The sequence below is a fragment of the Eulemur rufifrons genome, chromosome 6, assembly GCF_041146395.1.
Source record: "Eulemur rufifrons isolate Redbay chromosome 6, OSU_ERuf_1, whole genome shotgun sequence".
NCBI lineage: Eukaryota > Metazoa > Chordata > Mammalia > Primates > Lemuridae > Eulemur > Eulemur rufifrons.
Window position 1 is genome coordinate 23,750,125 of NC_090988.1, and position 27,219 is coordinate 23,777,343.

The 27,219-nt window shown below is 38.1% G+C and overlaps 1 protein-coding gene across 1 annotated transcript in view; it reads left to right on the forward strand.

The window, feature by feature from the left end:
• Nucleotides 1-10,062: 10,062 nt before the first annotated feature.
• The window catches only part of ARHGAP20 (Rho GTPase activating protein 20), an 83,304-nt gene continuing 66,147 nt past the window's right edge, over nt 10,063-27,219 (forward strand). Inside the window, exons 1-2 of the mRNA XM_069468962.1 lie at nt 10,063-10,167; nt 25,228-25,313. Of these exons, the coding sequence (XP_069325063.1) occupies nt 10,063-10,167; nt 25,228-25,313 (191 nt within the window). The remainder of the gene's footprint in view (nt 10,168-25,227; nt 25,314-27,219) is intronic.

Here is a 27,219-nt window from a genome sequence, read left to right on the forward strand (position 1 = left end):
TTCTACATCAAATAAAACAGACTTTAAGTCAACAACAGTAAAAAAAAAAAAAGACAAAGCTAGTCATTACATGATGATAAAGGAATCAATTCAACAAGAAGTTATAACAATAATAAATAAATATGCACCTAACACCAGAGCTCTGAGATTCATAAAACAAATACTACTAGACCTAAGAAAAGAAACAAATACCTAGATAGAGCTGGAGCCCATTCTATTAAGTGAAGTATCACAAGAATGAAAAAACAAGCACCACATATATTCACCATGAAATTGGTAATAATTGATCAACAATTATGTGCATATATACTAGTAACATTCAGTGAGTGTTGGGCAGGGGAGGGGGGAGGATGGGTATGGTGTGCACTGTTTGGGGGATGAACACACTTGTAGCTCTTACTCAGGCAGGGAAAAGGCAATATATGTAATCTAAACATTTGTGACCCCATAATATTCTGAAAAAAAAAAAAAGAAAAAACCAAACAAACAGCAACATGAAGTGGGGGACTTCAACATCCCACTGACAGAACTAGACAGATCATCAAGACATAAAATCAGCAAAGAAATATGGGACTTAAATGGGAGTCTAGAACAAATGGACCTACCAGACATTTACAGAACATTCTACCCCAAAACTTCAGAATGTACATTGTGCTCATCAGCACATGTAACATTTTCTAAGACAGACAATAAGTTAGGCCACAAACCATGTCTCAGAAAATTTTAAGAAATTGAAATCATACCATGTGTCTTCTCAGGCCACCATGGAATAAAACAAAAAAATCAATGCTAATAGGTACTCTCAAAGATATACAAGTACATAGAAATGAAACAATCTGCTGCTGAATCATCATTGGATGAATGATGAAATCAAGATGGAAATGAAAAATTTTTTTATTTGAATGACAATGGCAACACAAGCTACCAAAACATCTGGAATACAAAAAAGAAGCACTAAGAGGGAGGTTCATAGCACCAAGTGCCTACCTCAAAAAGACAGAATGATCACAATTTAAAAACCTAATATCACACCTCAAAGAACTAGAAAAATGAAAACAAACCAAACCTGAAGATAGCAGAAGACAAGAAATAACAATGATCAGAGCAGAACTAAACAAAACTGAAATTAAAAAAAAACACAAAGAATCAATGAAACAGAAAGTTGGTTCTTTGAAAAGATAAAATTGATAGACCTAGACTAACCAAGAGAAGAGAGAGTATTCAAATAAGTTCAATAAGAAATGAAAAAGAGACATAACAACTAATACCACAGAAATATAAAAGATCATCCAAGACTACTGTGAAGACCTCTATGCACACAAACTAGAAAATCTAGAGGAAATGGAGGAAATTATGTAAACGCACAACTGCCCAAGCTTGAATCAAGAAGAAATAGAAATCCTGAACAGATCAATAATGAGTAGTGAGATTGAATTTGTAATAAAAAATATCTCCCCACAAAAAAGCCCAGTGCCAGATGAATTCACAGCTGAATTCTACCAGACCTACAAAGAACTGGTACTTATTCTACTGAAACTGTTCCATAACATTCAGAAGGAGGGAATCTTCCCTAAATCATCCTGAAAATCCAGTATCACCCTGACTTCAAATCCAGGAAAGGAAACAACAAAAACAGAAAACTACAGATCAATATCTCTCACAAACATATATGTGAAAACTCTCAGGAAAATACTAGCAAACTGCATGCAGCAGCACATCAAAAAATAATTTTACTATGATCAAGTAGGTTTCATCCCAGAGATGAAATGATGGTTCAACATATGCAACTCAATAAAAGTAATTCACCACATAAACAGAATTAAAAACAAAAACCATATGATCATCTCAATAGATGCAGAAAAAACATTCAATAAAATACAGCGCCCCTCACTGGGTGCGGTGGGTCATGCCTGTAATCCTAGCACTCTGGGAGGCCGAGGCAGGAGGATCACTTGAGGTCAGGAGTTTGAGACCAGTCTGAGCAAGAGCAAGACCCCATCTCTACTAAAAATAGAAAGAAATTAGCCAGACAACTAAAAATATATAGAAAAAAATTAGCTGGGCATGGTGGCACATGCCTGTAGTCCCAGCTACTCAGGAGGCTAAGGCAGAAGGATTGCTTGAGCCCAGGAGTGTGAGGTTGCTGTCAGCTAGGCTGATGCCACAGCATCTAGCCTGGGCAACAGAGCAAGACTCTGTCTCAAAAAAAAAAAAAAAAAAAAAATTCCAGCACCCCTTCATGATAAAATCCCGTATCAGACTAGGTATACAAGGAACATATCTCAAGAAAATAAAAGCCATATATGACAAAACCACAGCCAACATCATATTGAATAGAAACTGTTGAAAGCATTCTCCCTAAGGACTGGAACAAGATAAGGATGCCCACTTTCACCACTTCAATTCAACATAGTACTGGAAGTCCTAGCCAGATGAATTAGATAAGAGAAAGTAATAAAGGGCGTACGAATTGGAAAACAAGAGGTTAAACTGTCCCTCTTGCTAGTGATATGATCTTCTGTTTAAAAATCCCAAGGACTCCTCCAAAAGACTACTAGATTTGATAAATAAATTCAGTAACATCTTAGATTATAAAATTACTGTATGCAAATCAGTAACACTTCTAGACACTAATAATAGCCAACCTGAGAATCAAATCAGGAACTCAGTACTATTCACAATTGCTGCAAAAAATTAAAAAAAAAAAAATACCTAGGAATATACTTAACCAAAGAGGTGAAAGATATCTATAAGAATGAAAAAATACTGAAGAAAGAAATCATTAATGACACAAACAAATGGAAAAACATCCCATCCTCATGGATTGAAAGAATCAATATTGTTAAAATGTTCATACTGCCCAAAGTGATTTATTTACAGATTCAATGCAATTCTCACCAAAATATCAACATCATTTCTCACGGAATGTAACAAAATCCTCAAATTTCACATGGAATAAAAAAAGGATGTGACCAATATCCCTTGTGAATATAGGTGCAAAAATTCTCAATAAAATCCTAACAAATCGAATTCAGCTGCTCATCAAAAAAATAATCCATCATGACCAAGTGGGCTTCATCCCAGAGATCCAGGGATGGTTCACCATACACAAATCTATAAACGTAATTCACCACATAAGCAGAAGTAAAAACAAAGACCGTATGATCCTCTCAATAAATGCAGAAAAAGCATTCCACAAAATTCAGCACCCTTTTATAAGAACACTTAACAAAATAGACGTAGATGGGACTTACCTTAAAATGATAAAAGCCATATACAACAAACCATAGCCAATATCATACTAAAGAGGGAAAAATCGAAAGCATTTCAGCTTAGAACTGGAACCGGACAAAGTTGCCTTCTAACACCACTTCTATTCAACATAGTACTGGAAGTCCTAGTCAGAGTAATCAGACAAGAGAAGGAAATCAAGGGCATCCAAATGGGGGTAGGAGAGGTCAAACTATCGCTCTTTGCTGATGATATGATCTTATATTAGAAAACCCCAACAACTGTGCCAAGACACTACTGGAATCGATAAATAAGTTCAGAAAAGTCTCAGGTTACAAAATCAATGTACGCAAATCAGTAGCATTCATATACACCAACAGCAGTCAAACTGAGAACCAAATCAAAGGCTCAATAGCTTTCATAGTAGCAACAAAGAAAATAAAATACCTAGGAATATATTTAACTAAGGAGATGAAAGACCTCTACAGAGAGAACTACGAAACATTAAAGAAGGAAATAGCAGAGGACATAAACAGATGGCAAATCATACCATGCTCATGAATCAGTAGAATCAACATTGTTAAAATGTCTATACTACCCAAAGTGGTCTACAGATTCAATGCAATCCCTATTAAAATACCAATATCATTCTTCATGGATCTAAAAAAATACTTCTATGATTTGCATGGAACCAGAGAAGACCCTGTATAGCTAAAGCAACCTTAAGCAAAAAGAACATACTGAGAGGCATCAATTTACCAGACCTCAAGCTATACTCCATACTACAAGGCTATAGTAACCAAACCAGCATGGTACTGGCACAAGAATAGAGACATAGAACAATGGAACAGGACTGAGAACCCAGATATAAAACCATCTTCATATAGCCATCTGATCTTTGACAAAGCAAACAAAAACATACACTGGGGAAAAGAATCCCTATTCAATAAATGATACTGGGAAAATTGGATTGCAACATGTAGAATACTGAAACAGGATCCACACCTCTCACCTCTCACAAAAAGTCAAATCATGGTGAATAACAGACTTAAACCCAAGGCATGAAACCATGGAATTCTAGAAGAGTATGTTGGAAAAACCCTTATAGACATCGACCTAGCCAAAGAATTTATGATGAAGACCCCAAAAGCAATCATAGCATCAACAAAAATAAATAAATTGGACCTGATCAAATTAAAAAGATTCTGCACAGCTAAAGAAACTATCACAAGAGCAAACAGACAACCTACAGAATGGGAAAAAATTTTCGCAAGCTACACATCCAATAAAGGGCTGATAACTAGAATCTATTTAGAACTCAGGAAAATCAGCAAGAAAAAAATCAAACAACCCCATTACAAAGTGGGCAAAGGATAGAACAGAAACTTTTCAAAAGAAGACAGACTAATGGCCAACAGACATATGAAAAAATGCTCAACATCTCTAATCATCAGGGAGATGCAAATCAAAACCACAATGAGATATCACTTAACTCCAGTGAGAACGGCTTTTATCAAAAAGTCCCAAACAACAAATATTGGCGTGGATGTGAAAAGATAGAAACACTCATACACTGCTGGTGTGATTGCAAACTAGTACAACCTCTATGGAAAGTAATATGGAGATACCTCAAAGAGCTAAAAGTAGAATTACCATTTGATCTAGCAACCCCACTACTGGGCATCTACCCAAAGGAAAAAAAGACATTCTATAATAAAGACATCTGCACTAGAATGTTTATAGCCACACAATTCACAATTGCAAAGATGTGGAAACTACCCAAGTACCCATCAGTACATGAGTGGATTAATAAAATGTGGCATATGTATACCATGGAGTGCTACTCAGCCACAAATAAACAACGGTGAACTAGCACTTCTTGTATTATCCTGGATGGAGCTGGATCCCATTCTCTTAAGTGAGGTATCACAAGAATGGAAAAACAAGCACCACATATACTCACCATCAAATTGGTACTAATTGACCAACACTTATGTGCACATATGGAAATAACATTCATCTGGTGTCAGGCACATGTGAGGGGGGAGAAGGGGATCGGCATATTCACACCTAATGGGTGCAGTGCACACTGTCTGGGGGCTGGCATACTTGTAGCTCTGACTCAGGTGGTGAAATGGCAACATATGTAACCTAAGTTTTGTACCCCCATAATATTCTGAAATTTAAAAAATAAATAAATTGAAAATTTAAAAAATTACAAAATATATAAAATAAACTAGATTATAGCTTTTTCCCTTTAGTGCTGCTAGTAACATCTGTCTCTATCTTTTGATTGTATTTTCTGTGATAACACGAACTATGTATGTCTGGTTCTCAGTTATATAGTCCCAGAAATTAGTATAGTACCTCATGCTTTATGGATATATAATTAGTACTTGTTGAATGAGTGGAATAAATCAATCACAGTGACAAACATAAAAAAGAAAAAGAAAAAAAAGAGCCTGAATATCCAATATATAATACATACACACACATACACACACACACACACACACACACACCATGGAATAATACTTAGCCATAAAAAAGAATGAAGTAATGTTCTTTGCAGAAACTTGTATAGAACTGGAGGCCATTATCCTAAGTGAAGTATTTCAGGAATGGAAAAACAAATACCATATGTACTCATTTATAAGTGGGAGCTAAATGATGGATATATGTGGCCACACACAGTGGTATAATGGACTTTGGAGACTCAGAGGGTGGGAAAGTGGGAAGGGGGGAAGGATCAAAAACTACCTATTAGGTACAATGCACACTATTCGAGTGATGAGTACAGTAAAAACCCTGACTTCACCACTATAAAATTCATCCATGTAACAAAAAAAAAAAAACTCGTACTCCCTAAATCTATTGAAATAAAATAAGTAAATAAATAAATTACATCAACACATATAAACACTAAATGAAATAACATAGCCATGACTCAGTTTAAGCCAACAGGTTCCTTGGAGAATTTGAGCCCAATGTTGTCAACTTCTTGATTTTTTTTAAAGAGAAACTAGAATACTATTTGAAATATTATGATTTCAAAGCTGGCAACAATTTTGAAAAATAAAAGTGCATATGTTGAAAAAGATGCCTAAGTATCACCCAGCTGACCATTGGTTCGCAACCTCTAATCTAGGGTATTTGGATAGCACTGTCAATGATTCTTGCTTGCATCTTGGGGTTTGTAACGGCTATTCCTGTGGACTCATCTTGATTGTACCCTACGTACCTGGCACAGTGTCCTGCACATAAATATATGTTGAATAAATTAGTTGCATGGACATCTCCTTTTATAGTTAAATTTCTTCACAGTTATTCAATGTAATGGTTGGCAAAACATGTTGGTTTCATTCTTAGTTTCTGCTAAAGGTCTGCTATTGGTGTTTTCCAGCTGTTAAGTGTTGCTATTCTTAGTACTCTGCTTTAAGGTTTTTTTTCAAAATATTCTGTACGCATCCTGCTTGTGTCAGACATTGCAGACATTGGTCTTCATACTCCTTCAACTGTCTTATCATCACTTTTGTTTTCTGGCGTTACCCTTTTCTACAACATAACGTTCCCAGTGCATAGAAAATGGTTTCACTGTATAAAGACTAGTCCAAGATTTCTTCTTCACCATCAGAGCATCTTCATTAAACTGTCCAGCATAATAATGGAGGTTAAGATGATTGTTTCTAATTTGTCTTCATTTTTTCAATGAACTGTAAGGAATCGAAAAAAGCATTAAGAGCATACTTATGTGGCTGACATAAAGAAGAAAAGTAAAATACAGTCTTTTATTTCAAGGCAAGCAGATGGCAATAGTATAATGTAATATGTGTTATGAAGAGAAAGAAACAGACATTTTACAAGAGAGGCACTTGGCCAAGTGGTTAAGAACACAGGTTCTGGAGCAGACTTTCCCAGATTCCAAGCTTGGAATGACTACTTGCCAGCTATTTAGGCACATTATTTAATATCCCCGTAGCTTGGTTTTCTCATCTATAAAATGGAGAAGAAAAAGAATCTACTACATGATAGGATTGTTATAAAGACAGAACTAAATTAGTATGTGTAAATGCTTAGAAAAGTGTCTGGCATTAAATAAGGACCCCATAAATGTTATCTGTTAGTACTACAGAAGACACACTTAACCCTGTGTGTGCAGTTGGCATGTGGAAGTAGCTAGGTAAGGAGAAATAAAGTCAGAAAGATTTTTCTTAGCTAATTATTGATTCAAGTCCTGAAGGTTTCCTCGATAAATATTTATTGGGTATGTGGCAGGTAAGAGATATTTAAGTGTAAAGTAATAGGGATTGGAAAGATAGAAGGAAAACTTCCCAGGCAATGTGAACAGCAGGTTCAAGCTGACAAAGGTGAAAAGTCAAGGTGAGCTTTTGGAAGTACAAAGAATTCAACGTGACAGAGAATAGGGTGAGAGCTGAGGAGGAGCAAGAGATGACAAAAGACACAAGTGGAAGAGAGGGCATCAGATTATAGGCAGTTTTGCATATCATACTACCACATTTGAAACATATAAACACTTTAAGGAGCTAAAGAAGGGCTTAAGCAAGGGAGTGATGTGATCAGATTTATGTTCTTAAAACCTATCACTCTGGTGATATTTATCTGCACCAACTCAATTTTATTTAGGAAGTGATACCTGCCTCAAAATTCCTTACAAGGGAGGGGTGGGACAGTTTTCCATGCAACCCAAGACTAATGGATTTTGAAATAAAAGCCCTTAAAAATTAAGAAGTGAACATGAGTCTTCCATATATGCAGCAAAAATTTGGAGCATGAGATATTTACCACAAAAAGAAACACCTGATAATAGACGGTGAGCTCTGAAACAACTGACTTTACCTGGCCCTTCTGAATCTATCTCATATCTTTTGTGTGTCTCATTAATTTGTTTAACCAACAAACATTTATTGTGCCAGACACTGTTTCAGGTGCTAGGGATACAATAGTGAACAAAAAAGGCAAGATTCCTGCCTTCTGGAAGCTTGCATTTCCCTGGGATACAGACAATAAACACTGAACATACTAAGTAAATTACATGAAACATTAGGAGATAGCGTTATCAAATAAATGAAACAGAGTAACAAAAATTGGGAGGGTCCATACATGACAGGAACTAAAAGAGGCTAAGATGTTATAAACGGATGATTTCAACAAGGAATGAAAAGAATTGCAAAGCCCGCTGCAACCTAAAATTCATGATAAACTCTACAGTGGGGCAAAGTCCTATTGTGGCACACAGGTCTCGGCTGCAAAAAGAGTCGCCATGAAAAAACTGTGTGCGTATGTGTGTGTATACACACACAGTTATACATGATTTATAAATCATATATAGGATTTATAAAGCCTATGTAAGCCTAAACAATGTGATGTGGACAAGGCTTAAAAATGGGCTGGGACATTTCCTCCCCATTATTTCCACAATAAACAATTCTGAGGTATGGTGGTGATGGTATGTGCTCGGGCGTGTGTTGAACAGCAGCCTGCCAGAGCACTATTTTTCTACAAGCCGCCCTAGTAACAGCCCAACCCGGCAGGAACCTCGATTTTTTTCTTCCTACCACAAAAACAAACCAAACCCCTTCGACAACCTAACATCACAGAGTGGTGTCCTTCCTCGCTAATCCCCGGCAGTTTCTGTAGTACTGACTCCAAGGGAAGAATGCCACCTACCGAATCATCCGCACAGTCAACCAGTGCTGCAAAGTGCAACACTCAACCCGTGTCAGCTCCAAATCCCCTCCCTCTGATTATTCTTTGGCCTAAAAAAATTGCCACTATTTAGGCTCACAGGAAGTTATGCTCTCAGCGCAGATATCTGATAAACACTTCCACATATTGTAGCTTTCTCAATAGCTTAGCCAAGTTTCAGCGTCCACGCTCTGGCTGCATTTTCCTTAATTGCGCTTTCACGCTGGGAATGCTCAGGTCTCTGCAGCCTGCAGACAGCGGAAACGCTGTTGCAAATGTGTGCAGGGGCTGCGGCCCCGCGGCTGTAGAAGCCAGCCAGGGTTACCCCGACAGGCTAGCGTTCGGGATTGCACAAGAGGTCAGGAAAGGCTGTGGGTTTGCAAATCTGCACAATCCGGCACCTTGCAATGCGCAACTCCATCCCGAGTCCTCGAGAGTGGGGACGGGGTGGGGGTGGGGGGTTCCCTCCGCAGTCCGCTGACAGCGAAGGCAGGAATCACCGCGACTCCTCCAGTCAGGCTGAGGTCGCCACCGCTCCGCCGACGCTCACGCTGCAGCGGCGCCTTACCCGGTGGGTGTGGCGCGGGAAGGGATGGAGTTGTTGGGAGTGGGCAGGCCGGTGGGAGAGGCGCGTGCCCGTGCACTAGAGGCCCTCGTGCGTGATCCGGGAGGATGAGCTCCTTCGGCCAGACCCACTCTGAGTCGGGGATTGAGACTATCAGTCCGTGGCCTGTGCCCTAATATATATGTATATATAGACGTATATATGCCCGGCCAGGCGCGCCTCAGGCCCAGTCCTCGGCGAGGAAGGCCGAGGCCCGAGGAGGGCTGCAGGGGGCGGGTCCCGGTGCAGGGAGCCGGGCACCGAAGGGGCGGGCCCGAGGCGGGGCGGGCCGCGGCGCTGACTGGCGGTCGCTGCTGTGATCGCCTCCAGCCGGCGGTGCGGAGCGCAGGCGGAGGTACATGGCCCCGACGGGAGGCGCGCTGCCTGCTCCCGGAGCTGGGCTCCCTGCCTGAGCGCGGCGGCCGCGCCTAGGCCCGCGCGCCCTCGCCCCTCCGGCCGCGGCGCGCGGACATGACCGCGTAGCCTCCTCCTGGGCCGGGATTTGCTTGAAGATTTTCTTCATGGCAGCGATGTCTCCTCAGCAGGAGACTCTGGGAGGACAGCCCGGGCGCTCCTTTTCCCTGACAGGAGTGTCTCGGATCGCGGGAGACACCGGCACCAAGAAGGTGAGGCCTTTGAGCTGGGGCCCCGTGCCCGCCGCCGCCGCCGCAGCCCCCACTCCCGGCGCGCGCCCTCCGCGCTCGCCACAGCAACGCGCGAAGCGAACGGCCGGCGGCGTTCGTTCGAGGACATTCCCGCATTCTCCCGCCCTTGACCGGCGCGCCGCCGTCTCCCGCGTTGCTCCCGGTACATCCCGAGTACCGGGAGTTATCCCGAGTTTTTCATATCTTGAGTTTTGTTTTTCTCGGAAAAGACCCCGCAGCCTCCCACCCGGCCTCCATACGCCGCTTGAGCGGCGGCCCGGCTCCTCCCTTCGGGGGGAGCCCGGGCTGGAGTGGGGACCGCTTTTCCCTGGTCCACCCGTGTGCTCAGCCCTCGGGCCCCACGAGGTGGCCTGGGAGCGACTGCCCCTTGGCGGGGTCAGCTCTGAAGTGGTCAGGGCCGGCGGCGTCTGCCCGGAGCGGCAGCCCGCACTGATGAAGGTAGGCGGTTTGGCTGCGGCGCCCGCGGGCTCAGCCCGCTCACCTGGCCGGAGGCGCGGCTGCTCCGCGGTAATTTTGAGGGTGGTGGCTGGGGTCCCCGCGCCTGGCGCAAAAGTCCCCTCTCTACTCTGGGTCTCGGAGGTGGGGGTCAGAGTTACGGGATGCCAACCGTCGTCTCCATGGGAACATGGAGGTTTGGCTATGGCCTAGACCCGGGCTGGGTGGGGGTCGGTGGGCTGTGGTGGAGGGTGGCGAGGGCCGAGACGGAGGGCCCTGGCCCTGCGCTTGTCCTGTGGCCCTGGGGACTCCGGCAAGCTGGAGAGGGGTCGGAGTGCCGGTGTGGGTGTGGGGGCGGCGCGCGTGTTCCCTGTCAAAGCTGGGAGGAGGGATGCGGGCAGCAACTTGTAGCGTTCGGTTCGCATAAACAGCCGCGGAGCGGCAGGAGGATTTTGATTGCCGTCAGGTTTCTTTGGAAGGGTTCCCTGAACAAGTGCACCTGGGCCGCGAGCTGTTCAGCTCTCTTAAGAATTGATTTTGGTGTTTCCAGCTGTGTCTGCCTACCTCCCAACCCCCCAGCATGAGACATTCCGATATTTGGCCATTTTTTCCCTGTGGTAGTGGTGCCCTTGCAGCTTCTCTGGAAACTAGTTGCGATTAGAGGGATCATCTAGCCCTTCCTTAGGAAATATCTCAAGGTGTTGCATTTGTATCATTAGAGACTCAAGGGGTTATGGCAGGCTCCCTGCTTGTCCTGCTTTTTACTGCCTTTCCTGAATCTTCCCACCAGGATCTTAGGTTGGCTAGAGGGCAGTTGGAGAGAGGTGAGATCCGTGTGCCAGGTGTGGAAGTGTCTGTGAGCTTCCCAGGACCTTGGCTGTGTGGCAGAGCCATCTAGGGGTGTCTGTGAACTCGATGATGTATGGGCTGTAGTGCCGGCTCATCCTTTGATGTATTGAGGCTGCGGTTTGTCCTTGTCGCTTTTCCCCTTCAGAGATGGAGGAAGTGTGTGCTTGTGTCTGTGTGTGTAATCAAGTCTTCCCAATTAAAACATGAATTTATCAGATTAGTGCTGCATTTGGGAAGGTAAATGAATGTTCAGTAATTAACATAGATTTTAAAGCTTTTTAAAAATTTTTTATAGACTTAAGAAATTAGAAAAAAAATCAAACATTTATTTTCCTGAACAGTTTTATTTCTCTTATACTAAGGGTAATTAAGCATGCAGGCAAAGGGAGGAAGCATTAAAGAGCAGCTTTATCATTTATGGAGCAGCATTTGCCCAGGAAATAAAGGATTCCTCTGCTCTTTTCCACATTCTTTTTACTCAGGATAGCCATTGTCCCTAAGATTCTGTCCTTTATTATGAAATAGAATGGGTTCACACATTACCAAACCGGTATCTACCTTCCCAAGATTGTTGGAAAAATTAAATGTATAATAGAATGGATAATGACATATAATAAGTGCTCAATAAATGTTAGCATTTATTGTTTGTAATTTCACCTTATTTGTAATTCATACCATTGTGTCCCAGTTGTTCAAACCAAAAATGTAGGATTCATTTTCAACTCCCCATTTTCTCACTCTGCAACAACCAATCCAGTAGAAAAGCTATTACCACTTGAAATGTGTCTTGAATTTCTCCATTTCATCTCCACTGCTGCCACTGTAGTCCAAGCCAAGCTGCCAACATCTCTCACTACACCTTTGAAGACACTCCTTAACTTGTCTAACACCTTTCTTGCCCTTCTCTGACTCAGTCTCCAGTTAGCAGCACCAGAATAATCTTTAAAAACATAAATTGATCATGTTGCTCACCTGCTTAAAATCCTATATCAGCTTTCCATCACCTTGATGTTAAAATTCAGACCCCATTTCTTGGTCCTGTCTACTTCTCCTACCTCAGCTACCTTTTCCTTCTTGTTTATATATTCTCAAGGCACATGGGCCTTCCTTTTTACACAAGTCATCAAATTGATACCTACTTTGAGGCCTTGATGTTTCCCTCTGCTGCTGCCCCAGGTCTTTGCAGCATTGACTCATACTGTTCAGATCCAGAGACCTGTCCTAACTACCTAAGTGGAAGCCATCCCTCAGTTACACTCTGTACCTTCTACTTTATTGTTATCTTAGCATTCATCCTTGCCTGATATTTTCTTATTTACTTGTCACCCACATCCCACACCAGATTGTGAAAATCATGAGAATAGGGATCTTATCTATATAGTTCAAGGCTGCCTCCCTAGTACCTAGAATATGTCTGCTACATATTAGATGTTCCATAAATATTAGTTGGTTGTGTAGAACAGTGAACAGGACAGGCATAGCCCCTGTCATCAGAATTTATGGTTTAGAGCAGGATCAGCAAACTTTTTCTTAAAGGAACAGATAGTAAATATGTAAGGTTTGTAAGCCGTTAGTCTTTGTTGTAGCTAGTCAGCTCTGCCATTGTAGCACTAAAGCAGCCATGGGCAATATTTAAATGAATGGGCATAGCTGTGCTCCAGTAAAATTTTATTTAGAAAAACAAGTGGTAGGTCCCTGTTGTGTAGATTCCTGACCCCTGGTCTAGAGTAGTGCTGTTGAATGGAACTTTGTGCAGTGATGGAGCTGTTCTTTATCTATAGTGTCCAATTCAGTAGTCACTGGGTACGTGTGACTATTGAACTCTTGAAAGGTGGTTGGTATAACTGAGAAACTTTTTTTTTTTTTTGAGACTGGGTCTCACTTTGTTATCTGAGCTAGAGTGCAGTAGTGTCGTCATAGCTCACTGCAACCTCAAACTCCTGGGCTTAAGCATCATCACCTGCCTCAGCCTCCTGAGTAGCTGGGACTACAGGCATGTACCACCACTCCTGGCTAATTCTCCTATTTTTTTGTAGAGGTGAGGTCTCACTGTGTTGCTCAGGTTGGTCTCAAACTTATGGCCTCAAGTGATCCTCCTACCTGGGCCACCCAAAGTGCTAGGATTACAGGTGTGAGCCACTACACCCAGCCCCCTAAAATTTTTAACAGCTTCATTGAGGAATAATTGATACATCATAAACTGCACTTATTTAAAGTCTATAAATCTATTAAGTTTTGACATATACACACACATACACACCTGTGAAACCATCTGTGCAATCAAGGTAATGAACATATTCATCATCCCTCAAAGTTTCTTCATGTTTCTTTCTAATCCATTCATTCCCTCCCCCTTCCCAGGTAACCGCTAGTCTGTTTTTTGTCACTGTAGGTTAATTTGCATCTTGAATAATTTTAACCCCATGAATATATACAAGTAAATAAATGGGAAAAATTGTATATAAATGTAATCATACTTTATATTTTTTTCTGTCTGGCTTGTTTCATTCAATATAATTATTTTGAGATTCATCCGTGTTTTTTGTATGTATCAGCAGTTCATTGCTGAATAGTATTCCATCATATAGTTAGCCTACAGTTTGTGTATCCATTCACCTATTAGTGAGCATTTAGATTATTTTCAGTTTTAAGCTATTACAAATAAAGTTGCATGAACATTTGTGTAGAAGTCTTTGCATGGACTTATGCTTTTATTTCTTTTGGGTAAATCCTTAGATAGGGAATGGCTGGGTCATACTTTATGTATATATTTGGCTTTTTAAGAAACTATCCAATTGTTTTTTCCAAAGTGATTTTATATTCTCCCTGGATGTATATGAGTCTGATTTGTCCACATTGTCACCAACACTTCTTATCTACCTTTTTAATTATAGTCATTCTAGAGGGTATAAAGTGGTATCTAATGGTTTTGATTTGCATTTCCTTAATGACTGATGTTGAATATCTATGTATATGCTATTTGTCATCCATATATTATCTTGATGACATGTCTATTCAGATATTTTGCCCATTTTTAATTGGGTTGTTAGCTTTCTTCTTATTGAGTTTTGAGAGTTACTTATATATTCTGGATTAAAGTCTATTATCAGATATGTGATTTGCAAATGTTTTCTCTTAGTCCGTGACATGTCTTTTTACTCTCTTAACAATGTCTTTTAAAGAACAGTTCTTCATTTTGGTAAGATCCAATTTGACAGTTTTTTTCTTTAATTTTCTTAATTATAACTAATTTGAATTTAAATTTAAATAGCCACATGTGTCTAGTGGTTACTGTATTGAACAGAACAGGTCAGAGGAAGAGACAAAAACAATAATAACAAAAAATGGCCATAACTGTTGTGAAAGAAACAAACCTGACCCAGATTTAGATAAATGAGGTTGTTGAGCTGAACCACTCTGCATTAGGGTGTTTTAAGTTCAGAGGTCCTGAGGTAGGTATGTTTGAGGAGCTAGTTTGTGGATGCTATGTAAGAAGTTGATTTCTTTATTTTATAGCCACATTTATTATTCTAACCTCAAGCAGAATTGCCTAGCTAGATTGCTCACCTTTATTTGCTACTCAGAAGATTTCACCATTTCCAAAAATCAAATCCACTCTCAGAGGACAAAGATTTTCTATCACCGAGGCTCTTTAAAAGAATATACAATAAATTTGTACAGTAATTGCTACAAATAGGGTTCTAAAATATAGCATATAAATAAAGCATAGATAAAGCTTTAAATTCTTCTGGAATAATGCATCCTTGAGGATATCCACATTTGCACAAAACAGTTTTAATGAAATGGAAGCTCTTATTAGAATCATTTCAATTATGGATGATTTGTGTCAGACTCACACACCCTGATCTTTTGTTTTAACATACTAATTTAAGACTCTTTAAATAGGATGAGAGGATAGGGGAGAGAGACTTACAGGCATGGAAAGCCAGTCAAGGGAAAATAAATTTAAAATAGCTCCAGCATTTTAAAATGTAGCAGCTGCTGTTGTAAACTCCATTCTGCCTTTTCTTTCTCCATTCTCTGGGTCCAAATCTGTTTATAGCACCTCATGGTAGAACACTCCCAAGAGCTGACTTTGGCCATGTGTGTGTCTTATGCTCAGTTTAAGTGAAACATCCTAGTGAGTAAGCTTTAGCTCTTCAATACTGAGAAAAAATACTATCCTACTGAATCTTTCTCTAATGTTATTCACAAAGTGAATGGCATAAAATTAAGTACATAAGATTGTTTTGGCTCAGAAACTCCTGAAATTATCAAAACAATTAGGTTAATCATGGATGGCCTCTGTTATTACTCGTGTGACCTCTGAACTTCTGACTTTGTTTCCTTGCCTGTAAAATGGAGGTAATCCATGTCTTGTATATCTCACAAAGTTTTTTAACAAGTCAAATGAAGGTGTATGAAAACACTTTCAAAAAAAGTACATAAGTCATTACTATATCTAACCAAGGGAGAGTAAGTGTAAAGCAAAAAAGTTTGATTTTTAAAAATTTAACATTAATACATGTATATGAATGAATGCTATCCTTCAAAGTAGTTACTATTGGAGGCCATAGGTATCAAATATGAGGCAGAAACTCAAGCAAAAAGACAAGAGTTGGTTATAATTTATGGAAGAGTAAAGAAAATTTAAAAACCTCTTTAAGTGAATGCCTGTTTAATACACATCAATTATATGAGGTAGGCATTAACTTTTTCTTATGGAAGAAGAAACAGAGCTGGAATTTGAACCCAGATCTTCCAACTCCATTTCTCTTTTCAATTAGACTTAAAGCTGCATTTGCTATTTGAAGGAGAGAATAGATTTGAATTATGTATAACCAGCTGAGAAAAGCAAAGGTTTTGAGGGGCTTTCCTCCTGAAAGGGGGGGATTACATTCTCTAGGGAGCAGAGTTTATATTCTATCTACCATCAAATGTTATGTTCACTGCTGCCTTTAGATAAATGTTAGGTAAACGTTGAGTAATAGTGACAATCAATGATACAATCACTGGTATAATTACTTTGAAACTTTCATGATTTTTATGCCTTGGTTTCTATCATTTTCAGATGTTTTGTATAAGGCAGACAGATGTATTTCAGGATCTCTTCAGCCAAGGGTGATCTCCATGCTCATGCCTCAGTCTTGGCTTGCTGTTGGAAATCTTGGCATATTCTCCAGACAAACTTGTAGGACAGTATTTCAAAGTTACATGTGGATGCACTGAATCCGATGCTTCCTATGATTCTGCTATGGAAAATCATGTATTTGGTAAACTCAATTCAGCAAACTTCTATATCACATACCTTGAGTCTGGGAAAAGTCTTGTGTCCGTAGTTACTCTTACTTAAAATGAGAACATCACAATGCATTTTAACATGGCAAAATAAAAATTAACTTTTTGTGACTCTAAAACTTATATATTAGAACCGAATATAGTTTTGATAACATAAGATTTAAGGGCAATATTTTATTTTTATACATGTCTAAACAGTAATTATTAATTTGAAGAGTGAGTCCCCTAAGTTAAAATAGACAGTTGTAACTGATAGACTGAAAATCCACAAGTCACAGATACCTAAATAGTTAGTCCAGTTGTTGCTTTTAGTTCTGAAGTGAAGATTGTCATGCAATAATTTATCACTCTCTTGTGCCTTTGGCATTCTCCTGGGTTATGATTTGGTGAAAGGTCTGCAGGACAAAAGTGGAACCTGTTCGGTAGACTGAGGAGAAGTGAGAAAACTGATGTACCTACAGAAAATGAAATCCTCTACAGTGAATAACTTAGGTGTCTGAATTCTTTCACAGCTCTTATCCTTCTATCCAGGACTTGGTGGCTATTCTTTTCGAAGTAGAGGCATCTTGTGCCCTTTAGGACCACATACAACTTACCAAAACTGTGTAGTTATAAAACTTGCCTTTTTGGAAGGTATCTATAGCTGAAAATACACTAGATTTCAACTTAAATTGTCACTAAAACAAACTATATAAAATGTCACAAAAATAGGTACATAATATCAAGGTTATTTATGTGTGTGTACATACATTCATATATATACTTGTATAATATACACAGTGCTTTCAGGAAATACATGTATATATTATTATTGTGATTCGATGGAATTTCATGAGTCATACCCCTCATGTCTCCAGAGCATTTGGTAACAACCTCTAAAATAAACTTTCAGTGAAGGAAACGTTTGCTTTCCTGTTCATTTTGGTAGTATCTCAAGTGTTTGGGATCACAGGGATTCCAGAGGTCCTATTGTGTGCAGAAAGCCTGCAGACAGAAATGCTTAATTTGGTTGTGGCAACTGCAGCAGTTTTCTGAAGCAAGCTAGGATAGGGGTGATCTTTAGCTTTTGTTTGCTTAAGGGAGACTCTGCCACAATTAATTGCCTCTGCGAGCCACCAATAATGGAGCTTGTAGGCAACACAGCCCAGTTCATTTTATAATTTTGTTTCTGTCTTATTTTTTTAATCTAGGACAAGCTTAGATTAGAAACATCCAACTGGCAGCAGAAATAGCCCCATCAGCACTGTAGGTCAGTGGTGTGCTGAGCAGCCTTGACCTAATTTTGACAGACACCTGTCACATGGCACAACTGAAATGTAAAACCTGTTTTTGGATGTCTGGTCACTTGTGTGTGGACTCTGAAAATGGAATGTATGTGTGCTCACATCAGCTCACATATCAAAGATCTGGAAAACCCAGCTGCTCTGTGGCCTTTTGCTTTCCTTATTTACCTGAATCCTAATTGACACCTAGGGGAGTGTTTTTATTCCCTCTCCTACCCCTGCATTCACCCTCTTGAACCTCAGCTTTAACAGTAGCCATTACCAGGTGACACTATGTCTAAATCTAGATAGACCTGGATCTGTTTTTTATTCTCATTTGATACACTCTGTTTTTCTTTTCTTTTTTTACCATTAAGTTTTTAGATTTGATCACAGTACTTTCCCCCTCTTCCTGAGGAAAATGAAGGGGCTACTGTAAGGCAGAGCCTACTAACCACTGCAGATGGCTCAGTCCCTTGGCCCTCAGGCAAGTGGATGGGGACTGGGGTAGCCCGAGTGCCCTTTGTTTACCATAATGTGCTATGATTATACAAATAATATCTTTTGTGTGGGCCATCATATGAAATACATATGGAGCCCTGCCCTGTAAGGGATTATCAGGCAGAAATCTTTAGTGATTGACCCTGCCTACTCCAGGGTGTAGTTAGCTTTTTTGGTTTTTTTAACAAATATAATTCACATACCATACACCCACTTGAAGTGTACAGTTCAGTGGCTTTTAGTGTTGCTGAAAGGGAATCATGACCAAAGGTTGAAGTTGGTGGCTTTGCCAAAGAAGAAGGTCAGCCAATTTGAGGGCTCATGGTGATAATCCAGAATCTTGCGTGGCTGGGGATGGAAGCAGAGGAACAAAAAATAGCATACAAAGAAAATTCTAATATGCTCATATTTATTTATGTACAGTGCTTATGCACTTTAAAGCTTACTGTATGTATTACCTCATCACAGTGCTTTTCATTTCAGAAGACTTTCCTGTATATACTTTTATGTGATTCTTTGTGGTAGGTAGGGCAGAGAGTAGGTCCATTTTAGAGAGAGTCTGAGAAATTCAGTGGTAGAACTGGGGTCCAGAATTAAGGTCCATTGTCTCCTAGTCCAGTGCCCATTTTTCTGCATTTCATAGATTCTTGTTTGTTGTTGTACTTCAAAGTGTTAATTATCTCCTGGAAAAAGGAAAGAGCCAAAAAGTAAAATTGTTTCTTTCTTAATATCAGAAAGGAACTTATATCCCTTTACAGTAGTCTGTACTGTGATGACATTTGTTTTAGCTAAGTGCTCAGACCAATTCTGGATGGGATTATTTATGAGTAAATAGAAGATCATACTTATTACAGACCAAACTGACAGTAGCAGGAAGCTTTAGCTTATCCAGTAGTCAAAACTTTGTTGTGTTAATAGGACGCAGAAGCAAGTGCAAGGTTAAAAGTAATTCTCTTTTTCCCTTGCAGAGCCAGTGTCTTTGAAGTATGATTGATCAGTGGCTTGAGTATGTGTCCACAAGTAAATGCTGCAGGCATGTAGGGAAAGGAAGCAAGAAAGAATTTATTGCTTACTAAATTGCACTGACTAGCCACAAAGAGATTAATAGTCAAATTTGAATAAGCTAATTTGTAAATTTGATTAAGTGTTCTTTTCTAAGCTTGAAAATTTGAAGTTATTTAAAAGCTTTCCAAAAAGCCCTTATTTTAATTACATGTTTATTTTAAATACTTCAACACCATTTTACTTAAATTCAACTGCAATACATTATTTTTCCTAAAAAAGTGAATGAAATGAAACAAAATTGCATGAAAAATTGTAGTTTATCTCTGATTTAAATCTTTGATCCTGTTTCTTTCTATATGCTTTATTTTCCTTTAATCTCTGTGAAAACTAAGAATGACCAGATTCAGAGTGATTTAGAGATTCCAAAAATAGTACCGTATCTTGGTTGACATGAAGTTAAAATTCCAGTCAGAGTCTACATACAGGTTTTTATATAAAAAGGTTTTTCTGCATTGTTGAAAATAAAACCAAACTTTTTTTCCCTCTAGTTACCTGTTTATACATTCATTTTCCTACATAGGCACACTTGTGTTACCACCTTAAAATCTCTGAGATAGGTGATGTTAATTCATTCACTTACAACTGTTGAGAATTTCCTATGTGAAAACCTTATATAGGGCACTGGAGGAGTAGGGGAGAGATGGTGGCATATCACAATAGGCAGGTGGGCAGATTCCTCAGATCTCTGAGGAATTCGAATGGAGAACCGCTGAAACTTTTTGTAGAAAAATATATTGGGCAAAAAGCGAATAAATAATTTCCATTTCACATTTGAGAATGCAAAGATATGCTTGCTACTCAATGAGTTTCATTAGTTTCTTGTGCTATAAGAAAGAAGAAAATTATAGCTTCTGGCTATGTACCAGTTTGCTAGGATAGAGCCAGTGGTTTAGTAATTTGATAGTTAGCTTTTTTTTGTTTTTAACAAATACAATGCACATACCATACAATTCACCCACTTAAAGTGTACAGTTCAGTGGCTTTTAGTGTAGTCATAGAGTTATGCATTCATCAACATAATCAATTTTAGAATATATTCATTACCTCAAAAAGAAGTACCACACCCTTAGCCATCATCCCCCAATACCCCCAAACCCTAGGCAAGCACTAATCTACTTTAAGTCTCCATACATTTGCTTATTCTGGACAGTATACAAATGGAATCATATTATATATGGTCTTTTGTAATGGTTTCTTTCAATTAGCATAATATTTTCAATGTTTATCCATGTTGTAGCATGTATCAGTACTTTATTTCTTTTTATTACCAAGTAATATTTCATTGTATAGATATATGACATTTTGTTTATCCATTCATCAGTTGATGGACATTGGTTTTGTTGCCATTCTTTGAGTATTATGAATAATGCTGCTCTAAACATTCACATGCAAATCTTTGTGTGGACACATGTTTTCATTTTTCTTGGATATGCACCTAGGAGTGGAATTGTAGGATCATACAGTAACTCTATGTTTAACCATTTGAGTAACTATCAAACTGTTTCCAAAGTGGCTGTACCATTGTACATTCCCACCAGTATAAGAGTCCAATTTTTCCACATCCTCACTAACACTTGTTATCTATCTTTATATTATAGCCATCCTAATGTGTGTATGTCATTGGGGTTTTGATTTGCATTTTGCTGATAGCTAATGATGTTGAGCATTTTTTCATGTGCTTATTGGCCATTTGTATATTTTCTTAGGAGAACTGTATATTCAGATTATTTGCCCATTTTTTAATTGGGTAATTTGCCTCTATTGAGTTGTAATATAAATACAAGTCACTTATATATATATGATTTGCAAAAGTTTTCTCCCATTCTGTGGGTTGTCTTTTCATTCTCTTGATGGTGTCTTTTGAAACACCAAAGTTTTAAATCTTGAATATGTCTAATTTGTGTTGATTTTTTCTTTTGTAGCTTGTATTTTTTCGTGTCATATCTAAGGAACCATTGCCTTGTCCAAAAGTGACAAATATTTATGCCTATGTTTTCTTTTAAGATTTTTATATATTTAGCTCTTACTTTTAGGTCTTTGATCCATTTTGAGTTAATTTTTGGTATATGGTGTCAGGTAGAAGTCCAACTTTATCCTTTTGCATGTGGATATACAGTTATCACAACACCATTTGTTAACAAATTATTTACTTTATCATTAGAGAAATGTTTGCTGTGTAGCTCAAAGTAATATATGTCAACACTATTCAAAAGATGGAGTTTGTGATGCATATGTATGATTCTAACCATCTAGGTCCATGGCAAATTACTAGAGGTCGTCTACTCTTTATGAGGTCATCTAGAAATGAACATCAAGCACTTGAAAATTCTGAAAAATTACATTTTAAGCTGACAAAGAAAATATACTGTACACTGTTTGAAATTTACTTTGTTTCCTGTGAGGCAAAGAATCATAGTTATTCTTGTCACAGAACAACTGTGCAATTTGTTGGTGCTGAGATAAGCATGACTTCAACCTGTCCTGACAAGTTTGTATTATTATACGTTTATAAAGGAATCAATAGTCTCATTCTATTTTAATGTATTATATTTCATGTCATTGTTATATGCAAGAAGAAAATACAAGTCTTTATTGCCTGAGAACAGATTCTTTAATAGATCAGTAAATTTGTTTTGAAGTTACCATTGGCACTTTGTTTAGCTACATTGAGCAAAAGAAAGAGATCTGTGTATTTCAAATGAATTAATACCTAAATCTATTTATGAAGCCCCAGATTATATTGGCTGCTCTGAAGACTTTTTATTACTTACAAGAGAAGTGAATCCTAAATGCATGATATATATAATGTTTATTTTCCTGCATATCCTGGGTGAATCTTTGGTAGACACTTAAAGTGGGAACATGAGAAATAGAAGGAACATAAGAGACTATGTAGTCCAAATTTTCTCATTTTGTAGGTAAGGAAATGGAGGACCAGAAAAGTGACTGGCCATTGCCTTGGGTTGTTTATCTCATTGATGGTAGAGTAAGTCTGAGTGCAGACAACAGGACCTCAAGTAAAAACAATATTTTTGCCTGTAGTTTGATTGCATTCTCTTCTGTATGCATCCAGCTGGATGAGGTGTGGATACTCAGCATTTGACCCCTTATATATATGACATTTATATAACTCAAAAAATACAGTCTAATCATTGTGTATATAAATGGTCTTCTACAGGAGATTTTCATGAAAAACTCCCATTTTAAAAACACCTTTTCAGAAGAAAATTTATCACTCTTCTTTATTCATTCTCATGTTTAACAGCTATCACTCTCAGAAGGATTTTCTTACATCCGAAGGTTTCTTAATTTGGGGTTCATGAATCCCTAGAAATCCATTTTGTGGGGATTTCTGAACCTCTGAAATTCTATGCAAAGTTTAGTTCACAACTTTTGTAAATTTCTCAAAGAACCACTACCCAAAGTCAACCTGGATTCTCTTTCTACAGTTTAATCCATTTCTTTTTGCCTTATCCTCCTTGGAAGATATTTACTATTCTCCATATTATAGCTCTGCATTAATTTGGAAATCATTACTATTTCCAAATGAAAAATCTCAGATCATTTTAACTTTTTTCATGGGCTCTTTCTTTTCTCCACATTTTAAATAATTTTTTAGCTGTCTTGTAAACCCTTACAAATTCTTCATAAACCTGAAAGCCAAAGAAGCTCAGAATTAGAAATCATGTACTAATGAAGCTATAGTTTAGAATCTTGTATCTGCTGACAGCGATGTCAGAGGGTTAGGGGAAGCAGACTCAAAGCTGGGGAGATAGGTCTTGGAATGGCCACCACTAAATATAATAGGTTAGACAGACCCTGAAGGTTAAAGTAGACAATGGGTAAGAGGCTCAGATGAAGCTTACAGGATTGGAAATATTCTAAACTTCAAAGTAGTAAATAGATCCTGAATAAAGGGAATCAGGATAGAAAGTAGGAATCAAGCCCAGGCGGGAAGGTGAAACAATCCTGCAAAAAATCTGGAACATAGTTTGATGTATGTGAAAAAACTGCCACCTTTCTTAGAAAAATGAATCCAGTCTTCCAGGATTGAGACTCTTCATGTGGGGAGGTGCTGCTGTACCTTGCAATACAGATATTTGCCTCCCAGATTTCCTTTTTCTTTGCAACCTCTGCAGTCACACTAGCCCGAGATGTTAGATTCCTGAGGGTTATGTTCCTAAGAGGTGGCCTCAGGGCCATGTGTGGCCTTATGGATCCTTGAGTGTAGCCTTTTGACTGAATCCAAATTTTATAGGAAACATCCTTTTAATAAAGGGATTTGTTCTGTGAAGTTTGGACTCTATCGAGCTGCCACACTCAGGGATCTGGAAGGCCACATGTGGCCTTGAGACCGCAGGTTCTCCACCCCACTGATAGCAACTGTGGGCTGTTCCTGTAGGAGGAAGGCAACAAATACACATAATGCAGAAAATTTTTATACAAGTAACTTGGCCTTAAACTGATTCATGGTTAACATCTCCTGGATGAGATGTCTGATATTCTCTATTTTTAGCCTATTCGTTTCCTATCCTTTATTAATGTTTTATCTAATTATTTTATTTGCTGTTTCAGTTGTGCTAACGAGATTTGGGCATAAAATTTCCAGGTGTGAGTCAAAAGATTAATGAGGGAATAGCAACACTGAGGCCAGAGTAGTAATAACAACAATAATTTGAGACAGATCCCTAGATGAATTTGTGGGATAAGAATTGTGCCAAAGAAGTGAGAGGAAGGTGAGAGAGGGTATAGCGGAAAGAATGGCTTTGGTGATACAGCCTGAACTACACTCATGGCTGTTTGTGAATGATTGTCAGTTTTACTCATGTATCTCTAGTGGCTGTTTTTAGAGGTGTTAAATATAAAAGATTTAATTTAAAGAGTAATTGTCTGTATAATTCAAGTTGAATAAAACCTCATTTGCCACAAATTTTAAGTCAGTGGAAACAGAGTACCTGAATTATATTTATATACCACCTAGAAAAAAAAAGAAAAAAGATTATTTTTAAGTTACAACAACAACAAAAAAAAAAATCTATTTGGAAGGAGGGATTCCCAAATGTGTAAGCATTTAAATTTAAAACAAAATTTACAGGTTGATTAAATGTTTATGTAAGAACTAGTCTCTGTGCCTTTACTTTAACTGTTTTTTCCTCCTTTTGCTTGTTTTTTCTTGAAGGCCAGTTTGAGACCTACCCTGCCTATGAAATAGAGTAGTGCCTACTCTGATGACACTTTGGGGTATAAATAAAAGAATCCATATCCAGCCTTTAGCATAGGGCTGGACACATAACCAGCAATAATAATAGTTAGGATGGTGTTTTTCCTAAATACTCTGATCAACATTTAACTTCTTTATTCTCTGACCATAAAAAAAAAAAAAAAAACACTTAACTACCTATACCATTTTTTTAACACTTACTATCCTTTTTTTTTTTAACTTTTCTATTTTAGATGTTACAGTTTTATCTACATAATGAAATTGTAGGCTCCTTGATAGGCAAAGATGGACAATACAAAACTTGTTGAATTGCATTGAAAATCAACATTTACTTACCTTAGAAGCCATGTGATTTTCATTTATTTATTTATTTATTTTTTCCCTCAACAGAAAATGAAAGCATTAGTAGAAAGAAGGAGAAGTGCTCCATCTCTTCTCCTGGATAAAGCCCTGCAAAAACAGCCTACAACCAGCAGGTAAGTGCAAGGCTTTGTACTACATATCTGGTATGTGCTTGGAACTTTATGTTACATAAAGAGTTTTGCAGATCACTTTTTTTTGTGTGTGGGTGTTGTTTGCTTTCCATTAGCACCAGCATTCTCTGTTTAATAATAGAAAATATGACTTCTGTTCTGAGGTTATTTAATAAGACTTAGTCTTTGTGGAAATCACAAAGCCTTTTAGAGCTGGTGTGTATGCTCGGTTGATTTAAAACTGATTCAAAAGTGAATCTCACATAGTACACAAACATACGGATTCCACATATTTGTAGAAACAATTAGAAAGCAGAATGCTGAAGAATGAATGTTTTGTTATGCATAAAAGTTTGCTTATTTTTTATAAGGTGATGCCTGTGCATGAATAAGGTAATTTTTTTCAACAATTTTAGATAAGGAAGATAACAAGATTAAGATTATAAAAATGGAATATTGATTTCTTTTAGGCATTATTGGCTAAATTAGTGAAACTTGAAGTGGAAAAGCAGGCTAAATACCTATTAAAGTGGCCATTTCAGCTATTGTGACTAATTACTATTTCAGTGGATGTTTTAAGGGTCTTTCATAATGTGTAGAAATTGAATGGATATTCAATCATTAATCTATTCATTCATTTTTAAATGGCATTTTAACTCATAGGACTTTTTATGTTCAAAGGAATTCTGTGATGACTTTCTTCTAAGCTGTGAATCCTTTTATGTAAAGTGAAGTTCTCATCTTTAAAGTGAGGATATATCTATAACTATGGTATTTCTATGAATGTGTTAATTTAACATAAAAATGTATATGAAAAGACATGGAAAATTTCTAGTGCTGGAGTAAATTCTATATCCAAACCCCATTTATTGACACTTATCAAAATACTTAGGTCACTTTCCTCTCAGTACTCAGCAAGTTCTCTCAAACTAAGTACTCTTTCCAACCTATCTCCAAAATACATATGCTTTAGTCATTGGGTTAATTAGGAAATGTAATTAAGCACCTCCTTTTAATAGGTGCCTAATGAAAATTTAATTAGGAAGATATTCTGCCAAATAAAAATATAATAATACATTTCAATGTCATATATAAATGACTTTTGCATTGTTTGCATCAGTGTATTTTTGTGTTAGTGGGGATAAAAGAGAATGGTTATATCTTCACAGTTTAACCCTGATTGCCTAGAAAACCCAGGGGAAAGAATTTTTTAGGGGAGGTAGATAGAGGAAGAAGAATTATCAGTACAACTGTATTTCTCTTCTATAGGTGTAAAAATAATTTTGTTCACTTTTCTTAGATAACCAGTTTTAGGTAAAATCCTTATTAAAAGATTCTGGGTTTGAAGTGTGCTAAGATTTTTCAGTTAAAAGTAGTCCTCATATCAAGGAAACTTTAGCCTGAGATCAGGGACCAGTAAACATCCTCCTAAATCTGGGTGAGAATCTGTAATACTATGCATGTAGGCACTGAAAGTTCATGTACCAGCCATTCTCCCTCTGGGTATTTAACTACAAGAATTGAAGTCAGGGACTTGAACAGGTATTTGTAAATCCATGTTCATAGCAGCATTATTCACCACAATCAAAATGTGAAAATGAATGGATAAACAAATTGTGGTATATACATACAATGCTATATTATTCAGGCTTAAAAACGAGGAAAATTTTGTCATATGCTGCAACATGGATGAACATTGAAGACATGCTAAATGAAATAAGCCAGTTACAAAAGGATGAATACTGTATAATTCCATATTTATGAGATGACTAGAATAGCCAAATTCATAGCCATGGAAAGTAGAATACTGGTTGCCTGGAGCTGGGTGGAGAGGGGATAGGGAGCAGGGATTGGGGGAGTTATTGTATAATGAGTCTGAAGTTTCAGTTTAGGAAGGTGAAAAATGTTC